At 52.2% G+C, this 13,795-nt stretch overlaps 1 protein-coding gene across 3 annotated transcripts; it reads left to right on the forward strand.

Moving 5' to 3' along the window:
• Positions 1 to 5,176: 5,176 nt before the first annotated feature.
• Positions 5,177 to 12,166, forward strand: C1QTNF6 (C1q and TNF related 6). Of its 3 annotated transcripts, none has more exons than XM_057420664.1 (3): positions 5,177 to 5,357; positions 9,081 to 9,315; positions 10,815 to 12,166. In XM_057420664.1, the coding sequence occupies exons 2-3, from the start codon at positions 9,087 to 9,089 to the stop codon at positions 11,360 to 11,362; spliced, it is 777 nt and encodes a 258-aa protein (XP_057276647.1). In that variant the 5' UTR covers positions 5,177 to 5,357; positions 9,081 to 9,086; the 3' UTR covers positions 11,363 to 12,166. The 3 variants fall into 3 exon arrangements, with proteins under 3 accessions (XP_057276647.1, XP_057276649.1, XP_057276648.1); XM_057420666.1 differs by lacking the exon at positions 5,177 to 5,357 and adding an exon at positions 8,137 to 8,290; XM_057420665.1 differs by lacking the exon at positions 5,177 to 5,357 and adding an exon at positions 8,356 to 8,523.
• The last annotated feature ends 1,629 nt before the right edge of the window (positions 12,167 to 13,795 follow it).

Below are 13,795 nucleotides of genomic sequence, written 5' to 3' on the forward strand. Positions count from 1 at the left end.
TTCATGGGTGAGGGATACACAGTCTGTTGGACTAAAAAAGCCTCTTCTTTTTGGGGAGCTCCCATAGCATCCACTGGAGGAATCACAACAAATCCTAGTGGAATGAACTGCCAAAGAAAGATCCTGCCTATATATGGGGTAACAAATAGTAGGAAGATAAAAAGGACTAGCTATCAAGGGGTTGGACAGACAGACAGCACAGCACTTTAAGTAGAGGGCTGTGTTGCTCCTCTTGCAGTGAGGAGCAGGGCAAAGTGAATACTGGGCACCATTGGCACAGCCATCAGTGTAGGACAGAGGAGAAATGGTAGTAGCTGGGAAGCATGTAGCACTGTTGGTGGTTGGTGACCAAGCACTGAAGAAGGCGTGTGACAGTGAATGAAGACCTTGCAGGAGGCATCTCAGATGGGTGGGGGGCACATATAGGAAGGGTTTCCTTCTCCACCAAGGGGCTGCCCATCTGCCATTGGGGGGGGGGGGGGAGTTGCCACCATGCTTAACAGAGCTGCTCTCCTTCACCACTGAATTGAGCTGAGACTTCACTTCGCACGCCTTTGCAGCTCCATCTGCTGCAAGTCACCACTCAAGAAACTCCACCAACTGGCTGGCTTCTTAAAATACCTACATCTCTGAAGAGCCCAAGCATGGGGATGTCAGCACCAAACTGGTGTGCCAAGGAGACATCATTGTGATACATGGAGTCTGAGCCCACTAGCAAGGCAGCTCTGCAGGGGAGCCTGCTGAGGAAAACCAGTTGTATCCCAGGGAGACCTGCAAAAATAAGGGGTATTTAGTTTAAACAGGAGTTTAAAAGGAGAGGGTCACAAGCATCGTATTTTTCTGTCTTGTGTTTCCTCCTCCTCCCTATGCTGCGTCTTATTTTTCAGTGACAAATCGGGAGAAAAAAATAAAAAGGAGATGAACCAAAAATAAGACTGGAGGAGGGAAAAGAAAAGAGTTTTTTTGTCTGAAATTCATGAGGAGAAAATGAACACTACAAAATTTTGTAAACTGTCACCATTGATTAAAAGGTTGATTTTCATTGGAACAGATGTTTGGAATGGTGGGCAGTACCTTGCTGCCTCCTCAACCCTCCCTCTCTCTTCAGCTTTGCCTTCCTCCTCATGAATCCCCATCTTTTCCTGTGGTGATACCACCAGCTGCCCTCGTCATCCCTCTCCCTCTTCTAACGATGGTGAGGTTGACTCAGGAAACTCAGAGGCCATGGGGACCCTGCTTAGGGACTGAGTGAAATTCTGGCTGTGTTGAGGGGGATTTGTCCCAGTCAGATATGGAAATGGAGTTTTCTATTCTGGGTGCAGAGGCATGGAGATAAGGGCTCCATCAAGCTCTGTGCTGCACAAAAGGTTTCATTCTCATCACGTAGAGATTGGAGCTGAGAGACTAGAAAGGGCTGCAGTGATTTTGGCAGCATTGTGCAATGCCTCTTCCCAGCAAATGCTTGATCATAGATGGGGTGTTAGGAACATGGAAAGCCCATTCTGCCAGCTGCTCATAGAGTTTAATATTCATGTGCCAGGATGAACAAGAGCAGATACAGAGAGGCATATGTATGTGATACATATACATATGTAGATACAGAGAGGCATACAAATGAGTGTTTATGTGATTGCATGCATGTATCTTGGCCTAAGCATGAATGCAAGAACATGGCATGTACTCCTTCATATGCAAAGTCCAGATGTGGGCTGAAACTGGGAGATGGCAACTGGACCTTGCAAATGACCCCTCCACATAGACAAACCCACCATATGTGGGCACCCACACACATTTCTGCCAGCCCAAGAGTGGCCTGGAGCAGCTTCAGACCCACTCAGAGCGAACCTTTTCCTCTGCAGTGGAGCTCTGCCGGAGAGAAACTGAGAGAGCTGAGAATGGTGACTGGAGAGGGGTTCCAGTGTGGAGAGGTGAGGATGCATTTCCAGGCTGTTAGTAACACAGCCCACACTTAATGTCATTTGAAGCTGTTGTTAGGGAGCCGCTGTATTTGTTGGCAGCAGGGAAACACAGCAGCTCAGCTCAGGCAACAGCAAACCTGTCCAGGCCATGTTCTGCTTCAACTATTCTATAGGACCATGGGCTAGGCGGGTGTGGCGAGTGGGCAGGAAGCAGTTAACCAGTTGTGGAAATAGAGTAGCCAGTAGATGAGAGGCAGGAAACACCATCGAACAGAAGCTGTGTCTGTCTCTCCTGAGGATTCAACAGAGAATGGAAATGCTTTATCTGCTTGAACGACTGGAAAATATGCAAATATTTGCTCCTGAAAACTTGGTGTTCTTTGCCTTCCCAAGCATAAAATATGCAAACGCCATGCACAAGGCAGGCGGCTTGCTCAGATCTCACACCACGTCATGCACAAACACACACACACATCCCCAGCACATCAACTGCAGCCAACTGCAGACACGTGCCTGGGCTGCAGCATGTCCTATCCATGACAAACAGGGCCGGGTGGGAAGACGGTAGGAACGCCTTGACTCACGACCTGGGCGCGCACGGATCACTCTGTTCCTTCGGTGGGCTTTAGCTGGGGCAGTGCTGGGCGGGAGGCTGCAGAGAGGACGAAGGAGCCTGAGCCACCGGTGCCACCCGTGGGCAGGACGAGCAGCGGGCACCGAGGCAGCGCCGCGAGGGAGCCAGGAGCAGGCGCAGCGCGGCCGGCAGGGGGCAGTCGGCAGCCGCCGGGAGCCGGGATAGGGGACTGGAGTCTGTGCGGGCGGGGGACGAGGAGCCGGGAGCCGCAGCCTGCCTACTCCTCACGCCCCTGCCTTCTCCCTGTTTAATTCGGGTTTGAGGCAGGGCTGTGCCAAGCGGGGATGTCTCAACACCCCTGCACACCCCGAGGTGTGCTGGCTGAGGGAGCGTGGGGTGTTGTGGGGGTTTTCGTTGGGACCCCTCTGCCACAGCACTGTCTTCTTGCAATTCCCACATATTCGCCTGGAGATCCATGCAGAACCCTTTTTCAACCTCTCAGAGGCGTTGTAGCTACTGGAAGTCATCATATGGTTGCAGCAGAGGTATGCTGCTGTGAAATGCATCGAGCTTTTCTGCATGGGTAGAAAATGTGCACATGCCCTGTTGTCTTGAAGATGGAGTAATGAGCATGCTCGAGCTGGGTCAAATGGCCAGAGAACATGGGAGGACTCTTACCTTGTTGACTGGTTCTAGGACCATAGAATCATAGAATAGTTTGGGTTGGAAGGGGCCTTCAAAGCTCATTCTAGTCCAACTCCCTGCAATGAGCAGGGACACCTTCAACCAGACCAGGCTGCCCAGAACCACATCCAGCCTGGCCTTGAATGTCTCCAGGGATGGAGCATCCACCACCTCTCTGGGCACCCTGTGCCAGTGTTTCACCACCCTCAAAATAAAAAATTTCTTCCTCGCATCCAGCCTGAATCTCTCCTCTTGTTTAAAAGGATCACTTCTCATCCTATTGCAACAGGCCCTGCTAAAAGGTCTCTTCCCATCAGGATAGTGCTACCAAACAAAGGGGGGAAGCACTCTGTTTCAACTCCCTCAGTGTCAGGGTGGTTCCCTTAGTGGGAAGAACCTGTCACAGATCCAAGAGTTTCTGTGAGCTCCTAAATACCACCTTTCCCCCTCTCACCTCAAAGTGCTTGTTTCTTTGGTGAGAAAGCTCATGGGTACCTCTGAAAAAGATATTTCTTGCCCTAACCACTGTCGCCCTTCCTTAACACTCCTTGTGTGAGTTGGGATGCCCACAGAAGTGATCTGTTGGTAACTGCTCAGAGCAGGGCTAGAAGCGTGTGAGGACAGCACAGGGGTCAAAGCTCCTGGGTCTACATAGGAGTGGATGGGAGGAGGAGGCATTTAGATCCAGAAAGGCAGAATGTAGCAGGCTCGGCTGAAGGTTACTGTTAAGAACTGCCTCAACCAGGCTGCAATGTCACCAAGCTGCTGGGCCTAGATGCTCACAAGTCTCTCTGGTTGCAGTAGGCTTAGCGCTTGTAATCACATGCCAGCCTTTGGGGTGGATACCAGCAGCGTTTCTTGTCTCGGTGGTAAGAGGTGGGACACTTGAGCTGGACAAGCTACCTGTGGGGAAAGTGGCAGCCTGAGTAATGCCTCCTTAGCTGAAAGGCACATCCAACTGACGTGGCTTGTCAGCCAGCCTCTGATACCCTGTTCTGCAGCATCTGGCAAACATGCGGTGTCTCGGACAAGCTGTGGGGGCAGCAGGAAGTGGGAGACAAGCTCCTGCTTTCATGCTCAGTGCTGGAGACTGCCAAGTCTAGCAACAGCTTTGCTGCAGCAGTGAGTACAGGTGTAGGGCTCCTCCAGATGCTCCTCAGCAACGTGGCATTTCAGCAACACACAGCAGGAAAATGCAGTGGCTTTGCCAGCCCTCGATCTCTGTGTGAGACAATCCAGGCTGACAAGCAGCACACAGCAGCAATCCCTGCTGGCACAAGCATCCTTGAACATGGCAGCCAGGGAATGTGTCATTCCCGGTTGGTCCAAGCCCTGCACGGGCAGAAGTTTAAAAGGAAATGTAGCCACGCAGCTGATATCCAACAGGCCTGCTCATCCTCAGTGACGTATAAAATATCCTAAACCAATAACTTCTTACCGTGCTGATGCTCCTGGGTAATGAGGGCTGGCTGTTACACAAGCCTTGTGCATAGCCATGGAGTCCACAGGCTGGAAAAGATTCATCTTGTCATAGAATCACAGAATGGTTTGAGTTGGAAGGGTGACCTTTAAAGGTCATCTAGTCTTCCCAACTCCCCCCGCAGCCTGGCCAGACGTGATCAGTGATGCCGACATGGCAGAGGGCCAGCTGCTGCTCCAGGGTAGCCCATGGGCACCCCAAACTACTGAACATCAAAACACACTGCCACATTTCCATGTCTCAGGTGCCCCCTTTGCACTAAAGAATGGCAAGGCAAAGGTACCTGGCAGCGGTTGGGCAGTGAATGGAGAGGAGGTGAGCGCAGAGCATCTGTTCCCAGCTCTTGCGACACGTGAGCTCTCTTTCCAAGGGTAGCAATGGCAGTAGCCAAAAGCCTGAATTTTGCTTCCAGAAGGAATCAGCTGTTGAGCTGAGCAAATTGTGTGATGCTGTGTGGGGTGGGTGAAAGGACGGGAGGGAAGGAGGGAGAGCCAAGCCTGACACGGGCCAGAGCAGGAGGGGAGGCACTCACAAAGGCCGCTGAGGCAGGATGGGGAAGACAGTAATTACATAAGAGCACTTGGCAAGCATCTGTGTGGAGTCAGCTGGGCCCCGGCAGCCCTCCCTCCCCGCGCTGCTAGCCAGGAGCAGCTGAGGATACAGATAACCCAGCGCGGGACCCCTCCGGAGGGGACCGGAGGTAAGAGCTCCTCCGCTTCCCCTCCCGGCTTGCGATGCTCTCGGAGAGCAGGGACAAAGGGTTGGGGAAGAGGGGAAAGGGAAAGCAGCTGGAGGGGAGAAGCATCCAGGAAGGGGAAGAGAAGGGGATGTTTCTCTGCCTCTTGGTGCGGTTGGTACCTCTGCTCCGGAGGTTTTGGGGAGGGAGGAGCAGTGAAGTGTGAATGTGTGTATGTCAGCAGGTGGATGCAAGTATGTGTGTATGTATAGCAGAGCAGGGGATCCACATGTGCAGCAGGGAAGCTGAGCTGTACACAGGGGCTGGACAGGGGAAGGAAACATCAAAGTCATTTCCTTCCTTCTGTACCTGAGGTAGAGAGGGTTGATGGGATGGAGACAGTCACTGGGGAGAGCCAGGCTGTATCCCCCTATTTAGCCTGTGTTGGGGGGGTTGCAGATAAGGGAGGAAATGCAGGAGGAGGAGGAAGCAGCTGTTTTTGAGCAGGGATTATTGCAATCCAGTCTGGCCAGAGCTTCCCTGGGCTGCCTCCAAGGCCAAGTGTGTGATGAGGAAGAGGGAAGATTGTTGAGCACACAAGGTGCCTTCAGGCTTGGTTTACACTTAGAAGTGTGGCTGGCAGAGCAGTTGGATAGCATTATCAAAACTCGTATCTTTGAGCACTCGGCCGTACAAGCCAAGACCTCCTGCAAATAGGGCTGCCCTGGCAAAACATTGCTGGTACAGACAGTTCCTTTCAGGGGGCAGGGTGATATTACCCTGGCAAAAAGTGTCTTTAGTGGCATAACTGCTGCCCAGCTGGGCAGTGCCACCAGGGCAAGTCTTTGCTGGCTCCCTGTGGGTCCCTATTCAGCTTAGACAAGACATTAACTACAAAGTCCTGCTCACTGCCCACTGTGAGCTGTTCTTGCAGTCAGATGAGACAAAGGCGAAGGCCCCAGCTGATGAGGTCCTCCACAGAGAACATTTGCTTGGTTGTAAGCAGGTCAGGAGTGCAGATGGAAATGTGGGATGGAAATGAGGACATTGGCCTCCCTGCTACCTGTTCCCCTTTGGAAAAGCAGAGGAGGGCAGACATAAGGTCAAGGGCTGCAAAAGGGGATAATAGAATGATTGGAAATAAGCCAGGCAGGAACACCCAAGGGAGTGAGGGACTGCAGTAGCTTTGATGGGACGGAGAGGAACTTTGCCTTCAGTGTCAGTGTCTGAGCTCTCACACACCCCAGAAAATTTATTGGCTTTCAATAGTACTGTCAGCTGCCAAATCCCCACCAGCAGCAGGCAGGAGCAGACAACACAATGGGTCACAAAACCCAGCTTCTGTCAGCTGGCAAGGCTCCATTAGCAAGAGGTATTGCCCTGGCCTTTCCCCCTCTCATTTTCCACAAGGGGAAACTGAGGCACAGGCAGACGTGTGAGACTTGCGGTGGGGCTCACTGAACGTCAGTGCTGGAGCCCAGCTAAGAACTCACGAGCACAACAGAGGATTTCTTGGTTCTCTTCCCATCCCGGCTGGGAGGCATATTCAGCCCATGTTCATTGAGCTCCAGGCTGACAAGCAGCCTGAGAATATCTCCAGGCTTCCCAGCCCCCGTTCCACCCTTCCCCCCAGCTCGCGGCACATATTTTCCCAGAGTTTTCCGCTTGCTTCTCCAGTGGTGCTGGGGTCCTGCCAAACGCCAGCCACTCTCTGGGAAGCGGGGCCTCCCATTCCCAAACCAACCAAGTGGGAGAAGGAAAACAGCAAAGAGAAGTCCAAGCACACGTAGACACACACAAAAATCCTTCCCCCTCAGAAACCTTGGAGCCTTCAACAGCTTCTCTTGGAAACTGCTGGAGGCACAGTGCTGACTTGGCACTTCTGGGCCCCGCAGGAGAGAGCTTCCTTCTGCCTCCAAGAGATAAATATGTGCATGTTCCCTAGGGTGTAAGCTTGCAAATCCAGTTTTGCTGCTGGGTAGAATCCCCCAAATCCACTTCCAACAGATTCTGCAGTGTAAGGAAAGCCATCCTGTCCATCCCTTTCTGCAGCATGCCCTTCATTCCAAGGTACTGGTGCATTCACATGGTGCTTACCCCAACAGCATAAGCACATCAGCTTGGCGCCAGGCTGGGGGCAAAGATCACGGCCAGGGTTTGCTTCAGATTCTCAGCTTTGCTGGCAGGCAGCTGGGATCTAACCAGGGAACATGACCGGGGCATGACACACGCCAGAGTGCAAGGCTTTGGGCTCTGCCCAGGGAGAGGGGATGACTAGAGAGAGAAAGGACTGATGCCTCTCCCAGTTGGCACATAAACCCGCTAGAACATCATGCTGGGGCAAGAGGCCACAGTGACGTGCAGAAGAAACAATGCAGGAGAGAATGAAAGATGAAGTGTGGAGACCGAGTGGGACAAGCACAGCTGGGGAGGGAGTGTGGCCAGCAAATGAGGGGCTGGGACCCATAGCCCATGGGATAACAGACTAATACAAAGGAGAGCAGAGTCATGCACCATCCCACCGGAAGGAAGGCACTGATGCACCTCGCCTTGCCCATCCTTCGGTGCTCAGGGTGGGACACTGCCCTGCTGCCTGCCCACCCTTTGCACAGGGAGCCGCAATCTATGCTGCCTGCGTGGCTGACCAGAGGAAGGCTGTTGGAAGCAAGAAGGCAGAGAAAAAAGAGCAAACCAAAATACATAAAGACAAGGCACTATCTAGGAAAGAGTTAAAAGGCACCGAAACCCAAGCCGGTTTGCAACGGAGGGCGCCCAAAGCCAAGGAGGGAGAGGGAGGGAGAGGAGAGGGGAGGGAGCAGGTCCAAGCCAGCGCTCAGCAGTGCCTGTGCCAAGAGCCAGCTTTCTTAAAGCCATGGGCCGGGGGGCCGGCCCTGCAGGCAGCGGGGAGCCCTGGATCAGGGGCTGGGAAGCACCGAGGGGAGCCCTCAGCCTCCCGGGTGAGCTGCCACGCTGCAGTGGGGCGCAGGCAGAGGGAAGGGGGGCAGAGGCTGCGAGAGGGGCTTGCTCGGCTTGTTTGCGTGTCTGTCTTTCGTAAGCATATTTCTCTGCAGGCTGCCTGCTCCGCGCTTTGCTTCCCTACCCTCTGCAGAGGAGCAGCTCCCCTCCGGTCCATCCGCAAAAACCCAGCACTGCTCGCTGCTCCTGGAGGAGCCGTCATCCCCTTGGAAAGGTGCTGAGGTTTGGCTGAGAACCCAGCTGAGCCCTGGGGTCGGGAGGGATGGGAATTGGTGTGGGGAAATGGAAAGGGGCCCCTCTGAAGAGAGAGATGGGTCAGACTCCAGCTGGGACAGGGGGGTTGTTGGGTTGGACTCCCATGAAGAGTTGATACCTAGTGACTGGAGGACTGGAGAAGATTTTTATAGCCCTCCTCATACATTTAGCAGCCTACCAGAACATGCTTTTGCAAAAGGGAGGGTGTGGTTTGCCATGTCTTCTTCCTGTATCTGGAGACTGAACCTTCTAGTGGCTCCTGTGGTTTGGCTAGTGAGGGCCAAGCCTTCTGCAAGGGCACCTAGTCTCCATTGGTCTGGGCAGAAGGACATCCTCTTGGGCCATGCGGTTATCGCTCACATTGCATCCTTGAGCCTTCAGGGACTTCAAGCATGTTAACTCCCGCCACAGGACCATGCCATTTTCAGCCACAGAAAGAGGATTTGTGGTGATTTCTACTCCATTGCCCGTGTCCTCCCCTTCTTACACCTCTGGCACTTCCTCATATCTTCCCAGGTCACCATGGACACAATTTACCTGCGCACACCCCTGACCCTCCTACTTCTCCCTCTTGTGCTTGGGGCACCCACTGATGAGCCCAACCTCACAGAACCAGCCTCTGGTGCTTGCAAACGCTGTTGTGACCCACTGGACTCTTCCACAGATGCCCCACGGCTCCCCCCAAGCCACCATCACTTGCCTTACCCAATGCCGGAGGTCCGTCCCTATATCAACATCACCATACTGAAGGGTAAGTGCCCATCTTGGCCCTGGGATGTCTTGTGCTGTGACCAAGAGTAGCCTGAGCAAAGGGAAGTCATTGCATCCATGCTGTGACTTCTGTGTCTCAGGATGCTGCCTGCTACTAGCTCTTCCTGCCTCCTAGCACAGGAGAGGCAGTGGCAGTCACTTGCCAAGATGGGAGGATACCTTCCTTGTTTCAGACTTCCAGAGTCCCATAGTGCCTAAGGGAAAGAGAAGTCTCTATCCAGCTGCAAAATAAGCATGTGTGGAGGGTAGGCACTGGCACCTGAGAAGGCTGTGGGAAAACCTTCTCCAGCTCCATGGATCCCATGAATTTTGGAGCAGGAAGAGGGCAAAGGGAGGGAGCAGCTATTTGTAAGCACCTTCAGGCTAACTGGCAGCAACCCCCGGCTCATTCCACCCTGCTTTGGATGGCTTGGCTAACGGGAAAAGGCTCCCTATTTTAGATCAGCTCCTCCCTTCAGGGCTCCCCTTTTAGCCTTTGCTGTGGGCAAAAGCTTGTTCCCAGCTGGATGCTGCTGCATTCACTTATTGTTGCTCTGTGGTTCCTTTGGGCTAGCTGGGCAGATGTTCCCCCTTCCCTGCCCAGCCTAGAAATAGCTGCAGTCCATCAAGGCTCAGAACTGGGGCAGATAGAAGCCTGGGCCAGAGCAATGTGTTGCAGGGCGACCTGCATTACCATGCAGGGAATGGAGAGGAGGAAAAGAGCAGGACACAAATCTGAGATGCTGTCACTTGTGCTGGAGGCTTCTCTCTGACTCCCATCTCTTCTCTCTATACACAAAGTACATTCTGGTGCTGCTTTCTCTCTGTATTGATGCCTGTCCAAACCCCAGGATAGAACTGCAATATTAATTATACAGGATGCCCAAAGGATGCTGGTATTGTCAAAGTACCACCCCTCTAATTTGCACTGCACAATCACCAAGTCCAGCTTGCATCTTTTTCCTCTGACCCACCTCATTGTTCCTCTTGAGTCATATTCTCCCACAGGCTTTAGCACTTCTTCCCCTTCTCCAGCCTACAGCAACAACAGTGTGCACACTACATGGGTAATTGGGCCATAGGGGAGGTGTGTAGCAAGGCAGAGTCAGTCCCTGCCTCCTATATGCTATTGCAGCATCCTCCTGGAGATAAAGGAGTGCGGAGGACAAAGAAGAGGTCAAAAGCCACAGTAGTACTTTGTACTGCTGGGCTCCCTCTCAGACTGAAGTCTCTTAGGGACAGGTTCTCCTGTCTCCAGCAAGGCCATATCATGTGGTGAGCAGGGGGGGTCATAAAAGAAGAAACCCCAGCTGCACCCAGATCTCTGTTAGCTCCTTTCCCATGAAGAACAATGATACTGTGAACCTCAGGAGTGTTCCTTTTTCTGGCATTGCCCCATTATGGAGCAATCCTCTGCCTCCTCATTAGGCTTTCTCGCCACCACTTCCACCTCTCCCTCTGGTATCACACAGGAGTTGTGTCCTCTGCTTTCTCTTGCAGGAGAAAAGGGAGATCGGGGAGAGCCTGGGATGCCAGGGAAATGGGGCAAAGAAGGACCACGAGGTGAGAGGGGAGCCCAGGGCCAGAAAGGCAGTAAAGGACAGATGGGCATAGCAGGAGACCCCTGCAAGCATCAGTATGCTGCATTCTCTGTTGGTCGCAAGAAAGCACTGCACAGCAGCGAGGGCTACCAGGTCTTGATCTTCGACACTGTCTTCGTCAACCTCTACAGCCACTTTGACATGTTCAATGGCAAATTCTACTGCTATGTAGGTGGACTTTACTATTTCAGCCTCAACGTCCACACCTGGAACTTCAAGGAGACCTACATGCACATCATGCACAATGAAGAAGAGGCAGTCATCTTGTATGCCCAGCCCAGCGACCGCAGCATCATGCAGAGCCAGAGCCTCATGCTAGAGCTTCAGGAAAATGATGAGATCTGGGTGAGGCTCTACAAGCGGGAGCGGGAGAATGCCATTTACAGTGATGATGTTGATGTGTACATCACCTTCAATGGGTACCTGGTCAAGCCCAGCATTGAGTAACTGCCTCTCCTCCTCCTTGGGGCCTCTTTGGCCTTTTCCTTCTTCCTCTCTCTCATTACTGCCCGCAACCACTGCAAATCACTTAGAAATGGGCCTTTCAAGTCTCAGGCACTGAGTGTGAAATTTGCCACACTGGCTCCTGCCTCACGCTCTCTTGTAGTCAGGCCTGTATCTGTCCACTTACAGTGTGACACTACCATCTCTTGCCCCCTCCCTCATGACCCCAACTTTGGTTATTGGCTTCTTCTAAATCTGCCAGTGAGCTGTGTCTGGCATTCTGGGTCCTAGAGCAGGAGGAAAGCTACGGTGCTGCTCTTGGGGATGCATCCCTCCTTGGAGCTTTATACACAAAAGGCTGCTGTAGAAAGGGCTAGAAAGTCCCCACTGCCGGGTTCATCCTGGCTTCTCTCCATCCCAACTAGACAGGCCAGTTTTGCAGCCTGCAACGCAGCTTTAATGTCACCTCTCACTCCTATAGACTGGAGCATGGACTGGGTTCTGCTGACCTCCTGTAGCACAAGGAAGGTGTGGGACTGGTGAGAGATGGTACTGTCTTTCTAAAAAGGGGACTGATGGCCTTCTGAAGTATGGCATTGGCTTTCCTTAGACACCCTGCTGGGTCACAGTGTCCAGGCTGGCTGTAAAATCTGGGCCTGGTGGGATTGTACTCCTCTGTGACAGCTCTGGCTCTTTGGAGAGATGAAGGGTCAGACACTCAGCCAGATGCTTCAGAGGCATCTGCATTGAGTCAGTATAGTCCACCACTCTATTTCCACTAGGGATCATAAGTACAGAACAAAAGAGACAGCCCTACCATACTTCCCTTCTAAACCTCCCGTGGGGTGCTATTCGCTCTCAATTCCCCAGCTGTGGGAAGCTAGTCCAGGCAGTGAACTTGAATCTTGTATTTGGCAGATGTGCCCCCATGGCCTTCTACTGGTATCACCAGTCACCCCGAGGTTTGCCGGTGCCTCCTGCATGCTATTACAGTGTCCTCCTGAAGGTGGTTCTCCCACACTGGTATTGAGGGACCGTTGTTTCAGAACTTGAGCTGGAGGCTGTAGGGGTAATCACTGTTAAATCAGTTCCACAGCTGGTCAGGTTGGCACTTCTTTGCCTCTGTGATGGAAAAGAGATAGAGGTGAGACTACAGCACCTCACCCCCAGGGTGAAAAAGCTTCCCTGCCGTTTGGTCTGTGCCCTTTACTGGCAACCTCATCAGAGCAACTGAGAAAAGCATGTGGCTAAAACAAACTTTCCCTCTTTTCATCAGGTTGTAAATATCACAGTAGGAAAGGAATGTCAGCGGTAGGTTTTTCTAGTACCATTTTTACTGGTCTCACATCCCTCTGGGATTGCTGTTATCCTGGGAGGAGCAGGTGAGGCTGACTCAGCACTTTGGGAAACCTATATCCACGCTTTGTGGTGCTCCGTAAACATCAATGCCGAGGGTTGTCTCTTTTTTGAGTCTCAATACAGGACAAGCAGGAGAAACTATTTCTCCACTGCCCACCACTGCTAATGAAGTCTTTTGACTCATCTAGCTTCTGCAGTCTCATGATTAGCTGTAATCTGTGCCTGGGACTTCCAGAGCTCTCCCACAGGAGATACGCATTGTTTTACAGGACCAGGTCCAGTACACTCAGCCCAGGCTGGCAAAGGCAGAAGGACCCAGGCTAAATGTTAAAAATGAACTTGAGAAAATTTCCGGACGTTTTCTCTCTTACCCTCCCTGCTTTGCTAAGGAAGCTGTATAGACTGGAATGAATTTCAGGCACTTTCTGCCCTGGATCCTCCCCACCACTGTCACTTGAGGCAGTGGGTATAACAGCAAGGTTTCACTGAGGCAAAGCTGGGTTTTTCCCAGGAAAACATGTGATGATGGGATCATGGGAATGAAAGGAGGCTGTGAGTTTCTTCCCCTCCCTTAGTAGGTCAAGCACGTGGAATTGCTCAGAGGTAGGATTTCAGGCCATAGCATGCCTGAAAGCAGCATGCTGGAGGAGATGCTCAGGTCCAAATCCCTTTTTCTCTTCCTCAACTGGCTGCAAACCCAGGTATTGTCTATTTACAGAGTATAGTGCCCCTGTGTCTCCCTGGAGAGAAAAAAGCCTCTCTAAGACACAATATCTCCAGAAACAAGCTTCCTTCTTCCTCCTTTTCTCTTTGGTGTTTGAATGCCAGTGACAGGTCTCATAAGCAGCCAGATAGTGCCTGCTGCACATGAGAGAGGAGGGCAGGGGGACCAAAGGGTGTGTTTAACAGGCTTCTTGGTGCTAAACAAGATGGCAAACCCTTGGTGCTAAATCAGATTTCAGGAGTATTGGGTGCTTTCTGGAAGGTGTAGTAGGCTGAGTTGTAACGTACTGTGGAATTAATGGTGCTTTATGTTACAAAACCAAACAAACTCCAAGAACTTTTGTACATATTTTT

Source organism: Pezoporus wallicus, unplaced genomic scaffold (assembly GCF_028554395.1).
Source record: "Pezoporus wallicus isolate ANWC-B61680 ecotype Strahan unplaced genomic scaffold, APGP_CSIRO_Pwel_v1 contig_2871, whole genome shotgun sequence".
NCBI lineage: Eukaryota > Metazoa > Chordata > Aves > Psittaciformes > Psittacidae > Pezoporus > Pezoporus wallicus.

What these genes read in the sequence shown, in the direction of transcription:
- C1QTNF6 (XM_057420664.1), top strand. Translation starts at nt 9,087, where the DNA reads ATGGACACAATTTACCTGCGCACACCCCTGACCCTCCTACTTCTCCCT. An exon ending in CAACATCACCATACTGAAGG is followed by an intron (nt 9,316 to 10,814) that starts GTAAGTGCCCAT and finishes TTTCTCTTGCAG; the next exon opens with GAGAAAAGGGAGATCGGGGA.